At 36.4% G+C, this 16,879-nt stretch overlaps 1 protein-coding gene across 1 annotated transcript; it reads left to right on the plus strand.

The window, feature by feature from the left end:
• Positions 1-5,477: 5,477 nt before the first annotated feature.
• Positions 5,478-16,614, plus strand: LOC127854499 (radical S-adenosyl methionine domain-containing protein 2-like; the record flags this gene model as incomplete). Its single annotated transcript, XM_052389564.1, has 7 exons — positions 5,478-5,610; positions 6,728-6,880; positions 10,809-10,945; positions 13,383-13,475; positions 14,584-14,733; positions 15,282-15,314; positions 15,893-16,614. Coding segments are annotated over 7 exons (864 nt in total), but the record flags the coding sequence as incomplete, so codon positions are not given.
• Positions 16,615-16,879: the final 265 nt, after the last annotated feature.

Consider the following 16,879-nt stretch of genomic DNA (forward strand, 5'->3'; position numbering starts at 1 on the left):
ACCCGTGCTAGCAATCCCGCATCGGTCTTTAAAAAATATCCAACACCAAAGCCGCTGCAAGGTACGTTCACATTCTTTTCATTTGCTTGCTTTTTTCGGACCAGGACAAGTATATTGTTGTTTGCATGTTCTTAATGCTTAAAAAACTAGATGATAACGATGTGACGACCCATATGTCAGTCATAATACACGTTTCCCTGTTGATCAGTTTTCACTCATTCGTTCTTGCTGTTATTAAATACACGGATTACTAATAAAAACATACCATTTGTGATCACTCTTGCTTTTTACATGTTGCGTTTATAAACAATCCTTTGTAACGTCATCGTTGTTGGCGGAAGATTTGTATACGTTTTTAAATGCACATCAAGGTTAAATAACTAATACTCATGTTATCATTAAATATTGGGATGAAGTTCTGTCCATTAAGTTTTTCATACTTGTGAGAAGCGAAAAACTGTTTTATATTTGTATCGTATGTTTCCATTGTTTCACATGACAGAGGATTTTTATGTTTTATATTTAATATATTCCCAACGACAAAAAAGACAAACGGCGTCTATGTACGTTATTTTAAAATTTTGCCTGTTTTATAACATGCGTTACACTTATGTTTGAATATGATTTGTTCATGTTATTTATTTCCCACATTGTAAGTGTAATTCACATAAACATTATGTGTTTATTTTATTTATGAAAAAAAGGTTAATATATCATCTTTTTCCAAAGGCAACTACACAAGTTTTGGAGAATACTTTCAAGTAAATAAAATCGTCACTTTGCCAATGTGCAAAACTAAAGAAGCTTTATGCCTCACACTCAATGAACACGGGTTCTTATTTATCTATTTCTATATATAACCAGTTTTTAACTCGGATTAGATTTTTTTTAAAGCTATGTTCTCACCAGAACGATTTTGGAACTTTGTGAAGATTACACTAAAAAATAATGTTTCTGACCAAGTTTCATGAATATTTGACTCAAACTGTGACATCCTCAGCGTTAACAGGATTTTAATGTTAATATATGGACAGCAGACACGCCCCTTGGCGGTTATATTTTATAACGGATCGAAACTATTTCCGAACTCATCTGAGATATCATAAAGACAAATGTTCCGACCATCTTTAATGAAGATGATACCATTAATGTGACCTTTAGGATGTTAACAAGGTTTAATATATCCATATAAGAAAAACTGCTCTGTCAAATTGCGGTGATGTTTTTTTTCAACGGACCGGTAACATTTTCGAACTCAACCGTCCTTTTATTTAACAAATCTTCAGACTTAAAAGTTATAAAACCAGACCAGATATATGACGTGTTTAAACACGGTTTTACAATAGCCATATACGGAAACGGTCCCGCCCTTGGCTGCCATGTTTTTCAACGAACCAAAACTTTTTTCAAACTCAGTCGAGATAATATTAGAACAATTTGACCTTGTGACTTTTTGTCATGACCCAGTTTTGAACTCGGTTAAGATATAATTGGTAAAAATGGTATGACCACATTTCATGAAAATAGGACAATACATGTGGCCTCGAGTGTTAACAGGGTAAAAGTTGACGACGGACGTACAACGAACGACAGACAAAACAGAGATCACAAAAGATCAACATGATCACAATGAACACAGGTGAGCTAAACAGATACAACATAAAAGAAAGCAACTTATAAATGCAGGCATGTTATGTCGTGTAAAGATAATTAACAAGCGTGAAATAAACATTTTCCAAATCCACCATGTTTTAATAAACGAATAGTTCATTTGGTATGTACTCGATGCGCTACCAAAGCGATATACTATCAAAAATAAAAAGTCAAACTTGATTTTATGATAAAGAACTTCATAAACCTAGACAGTTCAAAAACGCGTGACAGTTTATTCAACACACGACGATTATTTCTTCCGATTTTGTTTCATTTCGGTCATATTAATCCCATAGGTGCTCGATGGCAAAGTTTTATTTATTTATTATATTTTGTTTTAGTTACCCGTTTTTTATAATAATGCATACACATACTAAATCAATAAAAAATCTTCCGGTATAATGTCTTCTTTAAAAAATGATAGTTCGCCTATGTATATATTTATTGACAAGGTAAGCCACTGGCCATTTTCTCAAACTACGGAAGTGCGTCATTAAATCGCTGTCACCCCGCTCGCTTATTGAAATGCGCGCTACGGCCGGGAACCTCGCTCTTTCTCTATCTACTTTCAGTTTCAACAGAAACATCCACAGACGATGTGATAAATCCCTGTAACTATTGTTTCACTCAATGAATGGGTAAATCAACAAAAGATATTGCAAATTGCATACACATGAATCATTCCTTACCAATTGTTTAACCGGGAACCTCGCTCTTTCTCTACAACAACAGCCAATACACATGGGCGCCATATTTGATTTTTGATGCGCTGATTTTTTTTCTGGATATCACCATGGCAGACGAAATCAAGTTAAACAATTGGTTGTGGTTGTTTTGCTTTTGAAACTGAAAGTTGATAGACAAAGAGCGAGGTTCCCGGCCTGCGCGCGCATTTCAATAAGCGAGCTGGGTGACAGCGATTTCATTATAGGTAATGACGCACTTCCGTAATTTAAGAAAATGGCGAGTGGCTTACCTTGTCAATATCTATGTAAATAGTCGAACAATCTTTTTTTTAAGAAGACGTTTTGTCGGAAAATTCTTTTTGATATAGTATATGCATGCATTATAATAAACAACGGGTAACTAAAACAAAAAATAATAAATAAATAAATTAAACATTGTCATCGAGCGCCTTTGGTTAGTACCATTATTCTTATCCATTACACAACTACGTAAGTGAAAATGCTTTTAATCTAAACAAATGGAAACAATGAATTAACCCCATCGCGCACGTCCAAAAAATTTAATTCTTACCTTATCGTACAGGTTTCCTCAACAATTGCGACTTTAAATGAAATCAAGGTCTTTCATGCGACTCTTATATAATCTATGCATAGCTATTGTTGCACCACGCTTATTTTTAGAACATGATGAGGTGGATAATGCAGATAACAAACAACCTTGGCAATATCATGCAGTTTACATGGCTTGTCAGCGTGCTTAATGTAAACCGAATATTGTTTATAGCTTGGTTATAGCTCACCTGATCTGAAAACTATCTACGTTGCTCTCTGGTCCCTTGTTTTTGTCGCCCGTCGTAAACTTCTGTCTTCAAACGACATCTGATATGTCTTGTTTAATTTTTCTTAAACTTCAAAGAAATAATTCATGGATGACGTTTACATTTGTGACAAATGAGCCATCTCGTCACCAGAAGTCCGATTTGAACAACGATGATCTTGAACAAGAAATGTACAAGTCGTATACCGGTATTCTGATTTTGAAAATTAATGTATCAATATACGTTTCTTAATAATGAAATTGAAAACAAAGCTTTACTTATGTGTTGTTGCTGCTTTTAAAGTTGTTAGTCGCTTATCCACCGCATGAAATTTTGTAATACAGCGTAGCTTATATTTATGTATACGATTTTTAATTCGTTGTTGTACATTTTAAAAATTAATACCCATATAATATCAGATTTACAAGACATTTGATACCAGTATATATAGTGATATTTGCAGATTCTATGTACACGTATACTCCAACTGCACATTTGTGCACCTAAATAAAAAGAAACTATAACAGACCATATGATATGTATCCTCAAATCGCATATTATGTATTTAACATTAGTTTGTTCTCCACCATTGACATATATGGTATGTTAGTATATCGTTAAGACGCAGTTTTCTTGCCACACATTCAAATCAGTCATCCATATCTTATTGCGTTTTTTAAAGAGAAATAGCAACGGTGTCCGATACCTAGTCAATCGCAACGGGTTTTAATGTCGAGTCACTAGCAACGGGTTCTAATTCCTAGTCAATCGCAACGGGTTCCAATGCCGAGTCACAAGCAACGGGTTCTAATGTATTCCTTAGACAAATATTCTCCATTATGCATCTTCGTGGAGCTTTCTGCTGTTATTTTGCATCCTGCAATATCACATCAAGAATCTTGGCAATAGGCGTTCAAATATATGTTTAGTTCGTAAAGTTCCGAATGGTTGCGTATGATTTGCCGAACATCCCGAAACCTTCCCGAGTTGAACATTTGGAGTCCAAATATTGAAACGTTGATTTTTTAGACTGTTATTAATTTAACTATTATCTATGGGTGTATTATTTATCTTTAATATTTTTATCTCGAACCCCCTTCTCCCTCACCACAAATCTTGGATCCGCCCCAGAAACGTGTCATTTATTTGCGTTTAAATAATAATAATATTACAGCGCACTGTTAGTCTTTTTGTATTTTACTAAGTGTACAATGCAATAGCTAGTCTCATATTCTTTAATTTCCAATGGCTATACCATTCGCACAGATATTTGGGAATCCATTTGCACTTAACTCGATCATCAAATGGAAACTGCGCTATAAGTCCGTGCTTCCAGAAAAATACGCCATGTTTCCAGCGAAGGAAGCTTTGGATATTGGTACGTAATCCGGATAGTGCCATCTATAATGTCGCCCTTCTATCATCAAGGGCGACACTAGACACACGAAGCGATACGCGATATTTTTCGCGACAGTCGCGGCGACGCACAATATTTTGCAAGACAGTCGAGGCGACGCACGATATTTTTCGCGACAGTCGCGGCAACGCATGATATATTTAACACGATATATCACCTTTTGGGCTACTTACACACGGGCGATATATCGTGTTGAATATATCGTGCGTCGCCGCGACTGTCGCGAAAATATCGTGCGTCGTCGCGACTGTCGCGCAAAGTATCGTGCGTCGCCGCGACTGTCGCGACAAATATCGTGTATCGCTTCGTTTGTCTAGACTAAGTGTCGCCCTTGATAAAAGAAGGGCGAGATTATAGATGGCACTATCCGGATTCCGTATATTGGCGTATTAGCACTGTACACACAGACCAGATTCTCCAATCGAAGCGCTTATAGCACGTGCTATGAATAGTTTGTAACTCCATTCGTTTATATTTCGATATAGGGAAACGAAAGTAGACCGGAATGTTTGCCGGAAATTTAGATACTTTTTCTGAAAAACTCCAGGTTGCATTAAACGCGCGAGATTTCATTCTAGCGTATATATTTAGCCGCCGAAACAGGTCTGTTGTGCGAAATATTGCTTTTCAGGAAATACTATACTTCTAGCATAGCATCGAAATTTATTTAACATTTACTATCATGATGGAGTTATTTGCAGCTACCGCTTGCATACTCTGCGCGTCGCTTTTTGCGTTCTTGCTTGCGATGAATCGCTTTCAACTATATAACAAACTGAAAGAACCTTATAATAATCTGTGTGCAACGGAAAACACGTGCTGCGGTGAAATAAAATTGCAAAATGGCGAACTGCCGGCTGGAAAACTGCCGACGAGAATGCCGACTGTCATGCCGTCGGATAAATACGCCGAAAAAATAGTCCCACTCAGCGTGAATGCAACTACAAGTGCGGATTTTGTTTTCACACTGCAAAAACATCGTTTGTGTTACCGCTTGACGATGCGAAGAGAGGGCTAGAACTCTTGAAAATTGCGGGTGAGTGGTTGATCAATATACTTTGATATGAGCGGCGTTCTGCGAAAACTGGGCTTAACGCATGTGCGTAGAGTCATCCCAGATTAGCCTGTGCAGTCCACGCAGACTAATCAGGGACGACTCTTTCAGCGTCTTCTGGATTGTTTGTTTGAAGAAAGTCTCTTCTCAAGGAAAATCCATTTTAAACGTTTTGTCCCTGATTAGCCTGTACGTACTGCACATGCTTATCTGGAATGACACTTTAAGCTGAGCCAGTTTTCCCAGATTGAGGTTCTATTAAAATAGTTGTTTCACGCGATTCGTCATCAAAAATGACTTGTTTAAGAACATACAGCTATATTTTGTTGAGTTAAGAAAATATAATCTTCAAGATACTGATGTTTATTTGGAGTATCTAAAATGTCATAGAATACAAAGGAAGTCAATTATTGAATTGATTAAAATCGATAAGACTCATATTTGAAGAGTTCATTCGTTTTGTTTGCATGGTATTTTCTGTTCTTGTTGCTTTATGGTGTGAGCAATTGAGAACGTTACCTCGTTTGTTTGTTGAGATATAAACCTCGAAAAACTCATATGTTTAAATCGGACCATTCAAACGGACTTTTTTAATCAGCAAAAAAATAATAAACCTCGTGATGTGAAAAGGGGTTTAATGTAGTGCGTAAAGTGTCGCCCAAGATTAGCCTGCGCAGTCTGCACAGGCTAATCAGTGACGACACTTTCCTCCTAAACTGGAATGGTCGACCTTTAAACGAAAAATACAATAAAAGCGAAAAGTGTCGTCTCTGATTAGCCTGTACATGCATTAAACACCCTTTTCGCAGAGTGAGGCTCATATATATAAGTGAATAGGCATACAAACGACGATTCAATTTCTTAATCAGGTAATTCAGGGCCCGGTTGCACAAAACGCAAAACTCTATGTTAACTTCAGACCCAAACAAAATAAATTTTTAAGAACAATGCTACTATCAAACTATTCGAGCTTACAAATAATTAACACACATACCAAAGTCTTAGCATATAAATAAATTGATAAACAAATTAAAAAGTTAACTATCCGTTTAAGTTGTTTTTTTAAGCAACCAGGCCCTGTTTGTTTCCATCGTTTCAGGCATGACAAAAATCAACTTCTCCGGTGGCGAACCGTTCATAGTGAAAAAGGGAGCGTTCGTCGGGGAGCTGGTCAAGTTCTGCAAACAGACGCTGGGCGTCAGCATCGTCAGTAACGGAAGTCTCGTCTCGGAGCGGTGGTTCGAGAAGTACGGTAGGTGCTTTCATACGCCCTCACGAGCCGCGTTCTTGGGAAAACCTGGCTTCATGCATATGCGTAAAGTGTCGTCCCAGATAAGCCTGTGCAGTCCGCAAGGCTTATCAGGGACGACAATTTCCGCCTTAACTTTATGTGCGCTAACAAGAGACTTATTGTACCCGAAATATAAAATACACGCGGAAATTGTCATACACGACATGCCTGTGCGGACTGCACATGCTGATCTGGGACGACACTTTACGCACATGCATTAAGCCCAGTTTTCCCAGAACGCGGCTCATATAATCTCTCTGTTGGTCGGTCGCCCCGCATACAATGTTGATTGATTATGGAGCTTACTACCAATACTATTTCCATATTTTTAGCGTTTGAATTCATACTTCAAATATATCATCACAATGAAGCGAATATGTGCAATACACAATATTTACTTGCACATGTGATTCCGTAATCAATTTTACTTATCGCGTCAAGATAATGTGACTCACTGTTCGTCACATATACAGTTATACATGTTATCTAATACGAGTAATATGTCAGTGTCGTTGCTAAATTTAGTTTTAGTTTTTAGCTATATGATATCTGCATAATGTGTGTTTAACGCTCCTGTAACCTACATTTTCTCAGCAGTCTTAAAATAGCGTTATCAATTTTTAATATAACTTACGTTATCGCCATGGGTAGCAATGTCAACGATTGCATTAAATTTATAACAATTTGCAAATCATTATATATCTAGATATTTACGTTGAATCGTTTGTTTTGGTTTCATTCGCATGATTTGGTTTCATTCAAGATTTCGTCCTTAGTTGTTTCAATGAGGTCGTCGACGTATCAGCTCCGCTTATTTCACATAATAAATAACATTGATTATTAATGTGTCTCTTGAAAACTCAGTAGAAATCATTCACCCAAGAACATAACGTATTCATATCATTTTTTTAAACAAGCATATTTAATATTCTGGTTAATTGTTTATGCTCGGCACGATGCTTATTTTTGTTTAGTTTTTCTGAAAATTGTTATTTCTTTACTTATTGTCGTTTTCAGAGAACCAAATAGGCATACTAATAATAGTGTTATTAAAGAGTAATTTGTAAAAAATGTAATAGGCTCGACGCGTGTGCTTCTTAAATTAAAGGGACTGTGAACCACGACGACGAAGAAAAGAAAATGTGTAAAAAACCGTATTTTTGTACAATTATTAGTTTATATTGATTAAAATATCACGACTGGTATATTGCATTACTTGAATAAAGTTGTTAAGTTTTCATATTTTCAGTATATTCGGTAATACATTTTACTGGGTATGTCTACCAGGTAACTACCAGTTAACTATAAATAACGCCAGTAGATTGATCATCATCGTCACGTGGTAAACCCAGGAATGCAAATTGTGCATGCCTAGTGAATTGTATATATTTTATATATGAAATGATGAATCTACTTGCGTTATTTATAGTGTGTATATCGTTATGTGACCTATTTTCGCGATGTACTTTCGATTTCACATCGCAAAATTTTATTACCGAATATACTGAAAATATGAACTTTTTGAAGTAATGTAATATACCAGTCGCGATATTTTAATCAATATAAACTAATAATTGTAAAAAATGCGGTATTTTACAACTTTTGTTTTCTTCGTCGTCGTGGTTGACAGTCCCTTTAAGTCATAACTATTTTGTTGTTATTTGTTATTTAAATGTGCAATTTTCCCTTGAATTTGCATTCAATACTTTGCGGTCGTCCCCATATTCATGTTAATAATTGCTTCATGCTCTTTACCGTAGATGAAGCAAACAAGGGCGGTAACAATACGCCATCTGAAATTATGACAACTTCAATATGATTGTTTGCATGTATGCATAATTGTACCATACTGTTTGCATAACGCCTCAAAAACTCCATCGATAATTCATACAATATTTTCTTTTAATAAAAATGGAATATTTGGCAATCCTTGAACGTGCAGTAAAAAATACACTAGATTTACCACCGTTTTCATATGCAAATACAATATTCTAAACCATGTGAACGACACAATATACAGCTAATGGTAACGTATTAAGGTTTATCATAAAAAGTTTTGGAAAAAGTTTTATTATAAGAGCGTTTCAATAATATCGTTTCTTACAACCATTACAGCTGAACAGCAATACGTATATGCAGTTTGGTTAGGTTCGTTCACTAAAACAATGCTTTCACAACTTGTATAAACTAGTTTTTGTTTTACATTTTCTGAAATGAGTTGTTTTGTTGTTTTTTCTGAAAATGCAAATGTATGCAAACAGGTCATGCAAACTCTTATAAACTTCAAACAATGGTCAATTAAACCTGCTTTTCAGAAAATGGCGACCTGACTTGGATTGATTGCTTTTAACCCATTTATGCCTAGCGTATAGAAAAAAAGGCCTTTGGAAAACAGCGCAGACCCAGATGAGACGCCGTATGATGCGGCGTCTCATCAGGGTCTGCGCTGTTTGCTTAAAGGAATTTCTGTAAGAAGTATTCTAAATATAGAAATAAATATACTAGACATCCCTAATTTTGGAAATAAATTGATTCAATTTAGAAGGATGGGAGAGTCCACTCGGCATAAATGGGTTAAACAATATCGGTTTATTATCCAGTAGTATTGATAGCATGGGCTTTGTAAAAAAAACAACAACAAAAAACAACAACAAAAAATAGTAATTTTCGTCACATTGCGATAGGAGGTCTCATCGTAGTGTTAGCACCCAGGCGTAATCAAATTGGCTGTTTCAGATTACCCGACCGGCCCTAATTTAATGCGACTATTCATAACATTTCGGTTGTATTTCAGGTTGAGCTTCGAACATTTTTCTAAATTCACCAAATAAATGAATAGAATACGATCATTTTTCAATCATGCAATCAAAATCATTAGATTAACTATAAAGTAACTTAACGTAATTAAATTAAGACTTTAACAAAGAATAAAAAAGAATGTTAAATAGGGATAGGGAAGATTTCTTCATGTCAGTGCATATTCTTGTAAAATTGGGAATTCTTTAGAAACTAAACGAAGGAAAAGGTCGAGCCTACCGATACCTATCCACACTGTTTGACGATGTTAGTGGATTTATTTTTTTCTTTTCGGCTAAACATGATATGCCAAAATTTGTTGTGAGTGCGTCATCATAATGTGAGTACTCTCTTAGTCTAGGTTTCATTATGTATGTCGGAAACGTAAGATAAAAAGTGATATTTTAGAAAAAGTTAATGTAATATTAAGACAAAAATGTCCGAACAAATAAGTGGCACATTTTTCGATTCTAGGGTTTATGCAGTAGTCTGTTTGAACGGTTAACTGTCCTTCCGTCGTTTGAATGTTTGTCTGTAGGTCTGCCTATTTGTATTTATGGCTTATAAACTTTGTTCTATTAATCGTTGGGCGAGTGTTTGATCGCCTATATCTATATTACTGTATATTCGTGTCTATCCAACGATTGTTTTTCTGGCCTTAAGTTTATTTGTCATCAAAAGTTACGATAACGACATGCAATTACATGTTCCGTTTAGTTAATGATACGCGCATGTTTTGTAAAGTTCACAATATAAATAATTCGCAATCAACAATATAAAAAAAGTCAGCAATTTCAAATTGCGGTTCTCAATCAAATGACAGAAAAAGACAGTTAAGAAGTTGGACTGATATTGATATTTTTCCCGTTTTTTTTATCATATTATAATTGTATATAATATTATATTTTTTATTATATTATACTTAAATATTACTGTAAGCTTCGTTTATAAGCATAATACATGGAGTTTTACATTCTGGTTCGTTGTTATAAGAAATGGCCGTCATACTAACTCTAAACCGTTGTTTACTTCATGTGTATCCAAAAGGCAATTCATTTTTTAAATATCAAATTCACGTACAACTGCTCTTCAGGTAAGTATTTGGACATTTTGGTTGTTTCGTGCGACAGCTTCGATGCCGATACAAATGAGAAGATCGGTCGACAGCAAGGACAGAAAAGTCATCTGATTGGCCTTCGATCCGTGCGAAGACTGTGCGCTGATTATAAGGTTATACACTGATGAGGAACAATAATTTATCGATAAGCATTCGATATGTGCAAGTACTTTGCGCCGATTGTAAGGTTATTTATGGTGTACGAACCGGTTCAAAAGTCTGAATCGTATCATACGGTTTAGCTAGAACCGTATAATATATGGTGTACGAATAAGCCCAAAAGTCGTATTCGTATCAGACGGTTAAGTTAGAACCGTATCATACGGTTTATAAACCGTATGATACGCTTTAAACCGTATGATATGGGATACGGATAGGTCCAAAAGTCGTATTTGTATCATACCATCGTATCAGACGGTTTAGCTAGAACCGTATCAGACGCTTTTGGGGTCATAAACCGTCTGATACGATCGTATCAGGCGGTTTTGACTTTTGGACCGATGGTACGCTTAACTGTTTGATGCGAAACCGTATGATACGATTCGTATCAGACGGTTAACGAGTCATATCATACGGTTTAGTGTAAACCGATACGGTTTACACTCAATAAATCTATTTTTAGATCTGATTGGCTGATTGGACATTGAAATATTACCTGTCATAAACCGTCTGATACGATTCGTATAATACGGTTTCGAATCATACGGCTAAACGTACGGACCGGTCCAAAAGTCTTAAAAGCGTATCATACGGTGTAAAGCGTATCATACGGTTTATAAACCGTCTGATACGGTTCTAACTAAACCGTCTGATACGAATACGACTTTTGGACCTATCCGTATCCCATAGTATGATACGCTTTTAAGACTTTTGGACCGGTTCGTACGTTAAACCGTATGATTCGAAACCGTATGATACGAATCGTATTAGAAATGGTGAACAGATAGGTCCAAAAGTCGTATTCGTAACATACCATCGTATCAGACGGTTTAGCTAGTATGATACGGTTCTAACTAAAACATATGATACGAATACGACTTTTGGACATATCCGTACACCATAAAGCTACGAATCGTTAATCGTATGATACGAATCGTGTCATACGGTTTCGCATCAAACAATTAAGCGTACAATAGGTCCAAAAGTCAAAACCGTCTGATACGATAGTATCATACGGTTTAGACTTTTGGACCGGTTCGAACACCATAGTTATTCACTTATAATACTCACAAATTTATCGATAAGCCTTCGATCTGTAAGCCAATTCCCAGTTGATAAGAAATGCTCTATTGACAAACGTTCCATGATTGCAAAGGCTCTGTTCTGAGGACTAGGTCACATACCGCTGATAAGGAACGGTTTATTGATAAGCCCTTCGATTGTTTGCGAAGACTGTCCGCCGAGTATAGGGTAATTCACTGGTGATAAACACTAATTTATCAATTACTCTCCGATCTGTACGAAAAGACTGTTCGCCGACTATAATGGACGGCACAGATGATAAACAATAATGTATCGACAAGTCTTGAATATGTTCGCCGATTATAAGGGTATATATTTATGATAATCAATAATTTGTAGATAAGCCTCCGATCTCTGCGAAGGCTATGCCTTGGTTTTAAGGCTATTCACTGCCGATAAGTAATCGTTAACTGATAAGCCATGGTTATTTTGTAAGGATTCAATCTGTGCGAAGGCTATGCGCCGCTTATTGACAAACCTCCGATCTGGTTATGCGCAGGTTTTAAGATTATTCATTGCTTATTCGCAACGAGATATTAATAGCCTCGGATCTGTACGATGGTTATGCGCTAGTTTTAATATCATGCACTTGTACATTGATAATCATCGTATAAGTCTGAAGACTTTGCGCCGATTGTAAGGTAAAAGACCATTTTCACATTGCCGACATCGAATTCTGTAGTAGATTCATCCCTTGATACAAATTATCGAAAACAAGGCCAACGATGTTGAAGCTAGAGCTACATAAATAAATAAAGTTACAGTGAAGGGCATCGTGATTTTTTGTGTTCGAAAAACACATTATTTAAGATAATGTTATATGTGAATTGATATCAACTGATAAGGGTCACTAAGATGTACCTCACCTTTTGATTAAATGTGACTATCAAAACAGAAAGATTTTACTCGTGTATATCTTACTCAGTTTGGCAGAAAATAATCGGACATGTAATGAAAGTAGACTACGGACCGATTACGTGCAATTAACAATCTCCAATCTTCGCATATGTCATCAAAACAGAAAGATGAAAATCGTGCATCTCTTACTCAACATTTAAGAATGAAGAAAATTATGAACCGATTATTTACATATGTGCATTAACAATCTCCAATCGTTGCGTTTGTCATTATGGGAATGTATTGTGCAAGTGGCATTCAAACTGAACGTTAAAACGTTTCAAAATCTGCAATCTTTGCGGACGTCTTTATAATTATGTTTTTGCAGGTGGCATTCAAACTGAACACAGTTGTGAACACGTTTCAAAATCGACAATCTTTGCGGACGTCTGTATAATTATGTTTTTGCAGGTGGCATTCAAACTGAACACAGTTGTGAACACGTACAACAAGGATGAGAACATGGTGGATGAAATCATGCAACTGAATCCGTGCAGGTGGAAGGTGACGTAACGTAGTGGCATTTATTTATTACACCTTATGTTTAATTATCTGAAAATTTCCTGTTAAATTAACGCATTTTACTATGTTTTTGACATTATGACAAACTTTCGTTTGGTGCTTTTATGTATATTTAGATAGGTACGTTTTGTATTAAGAGAGATGGTAAACGCCAGACTGCCGGGGATACATAATTCGCAATGTCTTTTTGTCAAGCGGCCCAATTTGGTCTCGCATGTATCTTGTTGATTAGAAAAATGTTTGGGCTTTGAAAGCGTCGAGTTGTGTGCGGTATAATTCCATCGCATTACGCTACAGTAGGTTTGCACAGAACATGCAACAGGTGACATGTGGGTCGAGTTGGCATAATGCTTAAAACCTCGTTAACGAAGTGGGGTAATTTTATGAAAATTTATTTGTGTCAAGACTTCGTCCAAGGCCACTCCATTGTTTCTGTTATCAGAATATCAGTACACCAAGAAGCGTAGCGTATGTAAGATAACTTGCGATGATGTTTACACATAACCTAGCTCAATACATTGCTTCCGATTATATACAATGTAAATGGGTATAAAGGTTATCTATCTGAAAATAGGCATACATGTACGTTTTCCGCTTAATATTAGACTTGATAAATACCTAGATATTTCCATTAAATTTAATCTGTAATTTAATGATAACTTATAAAGACCTCGCTTGGGATTGGGTTTTTAAGGCGGGTGGAGTCAAGGTCTAGGTAACCATCATTAAAATAGATAAAGAACACAAGTTTCCACGCAAAAGTTAGAGAAAAAATAAACTTACTTTATGAAATGTCATGCATGCAGATTTTTAAACATGACCTCTCTTTGATTATCATATGTCACGAGTAATGTTTCTGAAATAAGGAATACGGTTTCTGCTCAGCATAAAACATTCACATAATTTAGCATTTTTGTTAATGCTACTGTTTCCTGTTTACACCTGCGTAGCTAGCAAAAAACATTTATCTGACTGTCATCATTGACTCAACTTGTTGCTGAATCTTAACTTCACTTGGTGCTGAATCTTTGCAATAAATGTGATCAAGTGATACAATAAAGACTAATTATGTCGTTTTGGTATTTTCCAGGTATTTCAGTGCCTCCTGATAGACGGTGAAAACACCGGTCCGGATGCACTAAGACGGGCAGAATCCTTTGTCATCACCAATGCTGAGTTTGACAAATTTCTCCGAAGACACAAAGATGTTGAATGCCTGGTGCCAGAATCTAACGAAAAGGTGCGCGCGTTATGTTTGGTTGGTTTGGATTGTTCTATTCGCCCTAACGCGGTCTGTGAACCGGAACCACGCTTTTCATGAACACATTACCAGGATTAAGTGGTTAACCAGTACAAAAAAACACACAACAGTTTCTCACAACTGCCTGCCTTAATTCAGTGGAAGAGGGGGGGGGGGGGATAGAGACTGTATAATTTGTTCAATACAAATCCCCGTACAACTGACCAGTCGCCAAATACGCGATCGCTCCGCCCACTAAGTTGTGCTTTCAAAAAAAACGCTCATTCCATTACTCCGACAGTCTTTGTTTGTCGGACCATGTGGCCGCAATAAACGAAATCTGATTGATTATTACCCGAGTTTGATTGACACCAGGCGAGTGGCAAATTAATGTGGACGGACTGGGATTCGAGCTTACAGAGCCCGTATTCACAGTGATGGCTACGATATTTTATAACGTTGAGCGTTGTACTACTTTACGTTACTGCTTCACATTAGTTCTTACTCTGTTCGGCTTTTGCTTACATGTTTATATGTTTTTGTTTCAGATGCAGAATTCGTACCTGATTCTTGACGAATATGTAAGTTTATCAAATTCAACCTGACCCATATAAATTTACGTTTTGGTACACAGCAGAGAGATTATGTTGCTCAAGTTGTTTGGTTCTTTACAAGACAAAACTCCGCAAACGGTATCGCCTGTTACATTGCTTTACTAGAGTAATCAATTATTTGGTAGTATATGTAGAATATGTCTGATAATGCAGTTTAGATAAATACCGACGTGTGTAGGCCGACAACCCTTATGCACGTGTTCATAATCAAAATGACATCATAAAATGTATGTTTATGAGACAATGGTTTGCTCATAGTATTTTACAGATACCTAACATAAATGCATATGAGCCTTGCTCTGCGAAAAAGGGGCTTAATGCATGTGCGTAATGTTTTGTCACAGATTATCCTGTGCAGTCCGCAGGGACGACACTTTCCGCCTAAACTGGATTTTCGCAATAAAGATACTTCCTTTAAATGAAATATACCATAATAGCGGAAAGTGTCGTCAATTTAAAGCGTGTGCGGACTTCGGAATGGGGTTACACTGTACGCTCAAGAATAAAACATCGTTTTCTCAGAGCGCCCCTGATTTTTTCCACAGATGCGGTTTTTGGACTGCACGAAGGGTGCAAAAGAACCCTCGAGATCTGTTCTGGACGTAGGCGTGGAGAATGCGCTCAATTCCAGCGGCTTCGACGAGAAAATGTTCTTTAAGAGGGGAGGCAAATATGTCTGGAATAAAGCCGATATGCAGCTTGAATGGTAGCCTCCCTTTTAGAGAAAACAATTACCTCGGCAAATTTAGTGTTTCGTTTTAATGTGATATTGGATATATATGAACATTTCGGCAGCTAAAACATTATTTTTTGAACGGATAAGGCGTGTTGATAAGGCCCAGAAATTTACTGAAAGGACACGCGGGACTAAAGTCTTATTTCAGGTTTCAGAGGTATTCATGGGCATTACATAATAACATGCACGCACAGGATTTCAAATGTTTGATAATCAAAAACATACATTCTATAACGACTTAACACGAAAAGCAGAGAAGTTATGTTTAGTTGGGAACGAATATTCCAATATTAGAAAACAAACAGAATATTTGAATCCAAAATTTCGATTTGGATATTCGCGATTTAAAGAAATTAATTGATGTTCTTTTTTAAAACAGAAGTTTGTACAATAACAGTATTGTGCTGACGACTGTCATGTATCAATCCGTGACCATTATTGTTTGATTTTTTATCAATCATGTTCATGTGTTTGAATTTTTATACTTTGTACTTGATTATTATTACCAATGTTTTACTCGTCTTTTTCGCATAAATCTCGACTTTAATTTTTTTTTAAATATATATCAACGGAGGAGATTGTAAGTTAGGCCTCAGTCCGTCATGTCCATCTGTCTGTCCGTGCGATCCTGCGGTTGCTCGAAAAGACATGTGGATGCCTTTTGGTATACATGTGCTTATAAATGGCAATGTGAGGATTATGCGACGTTTCACAACACTTAGGTTTACATGGACTTATAAATGGCAATGTGAGAATTATGCGACGTTTCACAACACTTAGGTTTACATGTACTTAT

The sequence above is a fragment of the Dreissena polymorpha genome, chromosome 13 (genome assembly GCF_020536995.1).
Source record: "Dreissena polymorpha isolate Duluth1 chromosome 13, UMN_Dpol_1.0, whole genome shotgun sequence".
Taxonomy (NCBI): Eukaryota; Metazoa; Mollusca; class Bivalvia; order Myida; family Dreissenidae; genus Dreissena; species Dreissena polymorpha.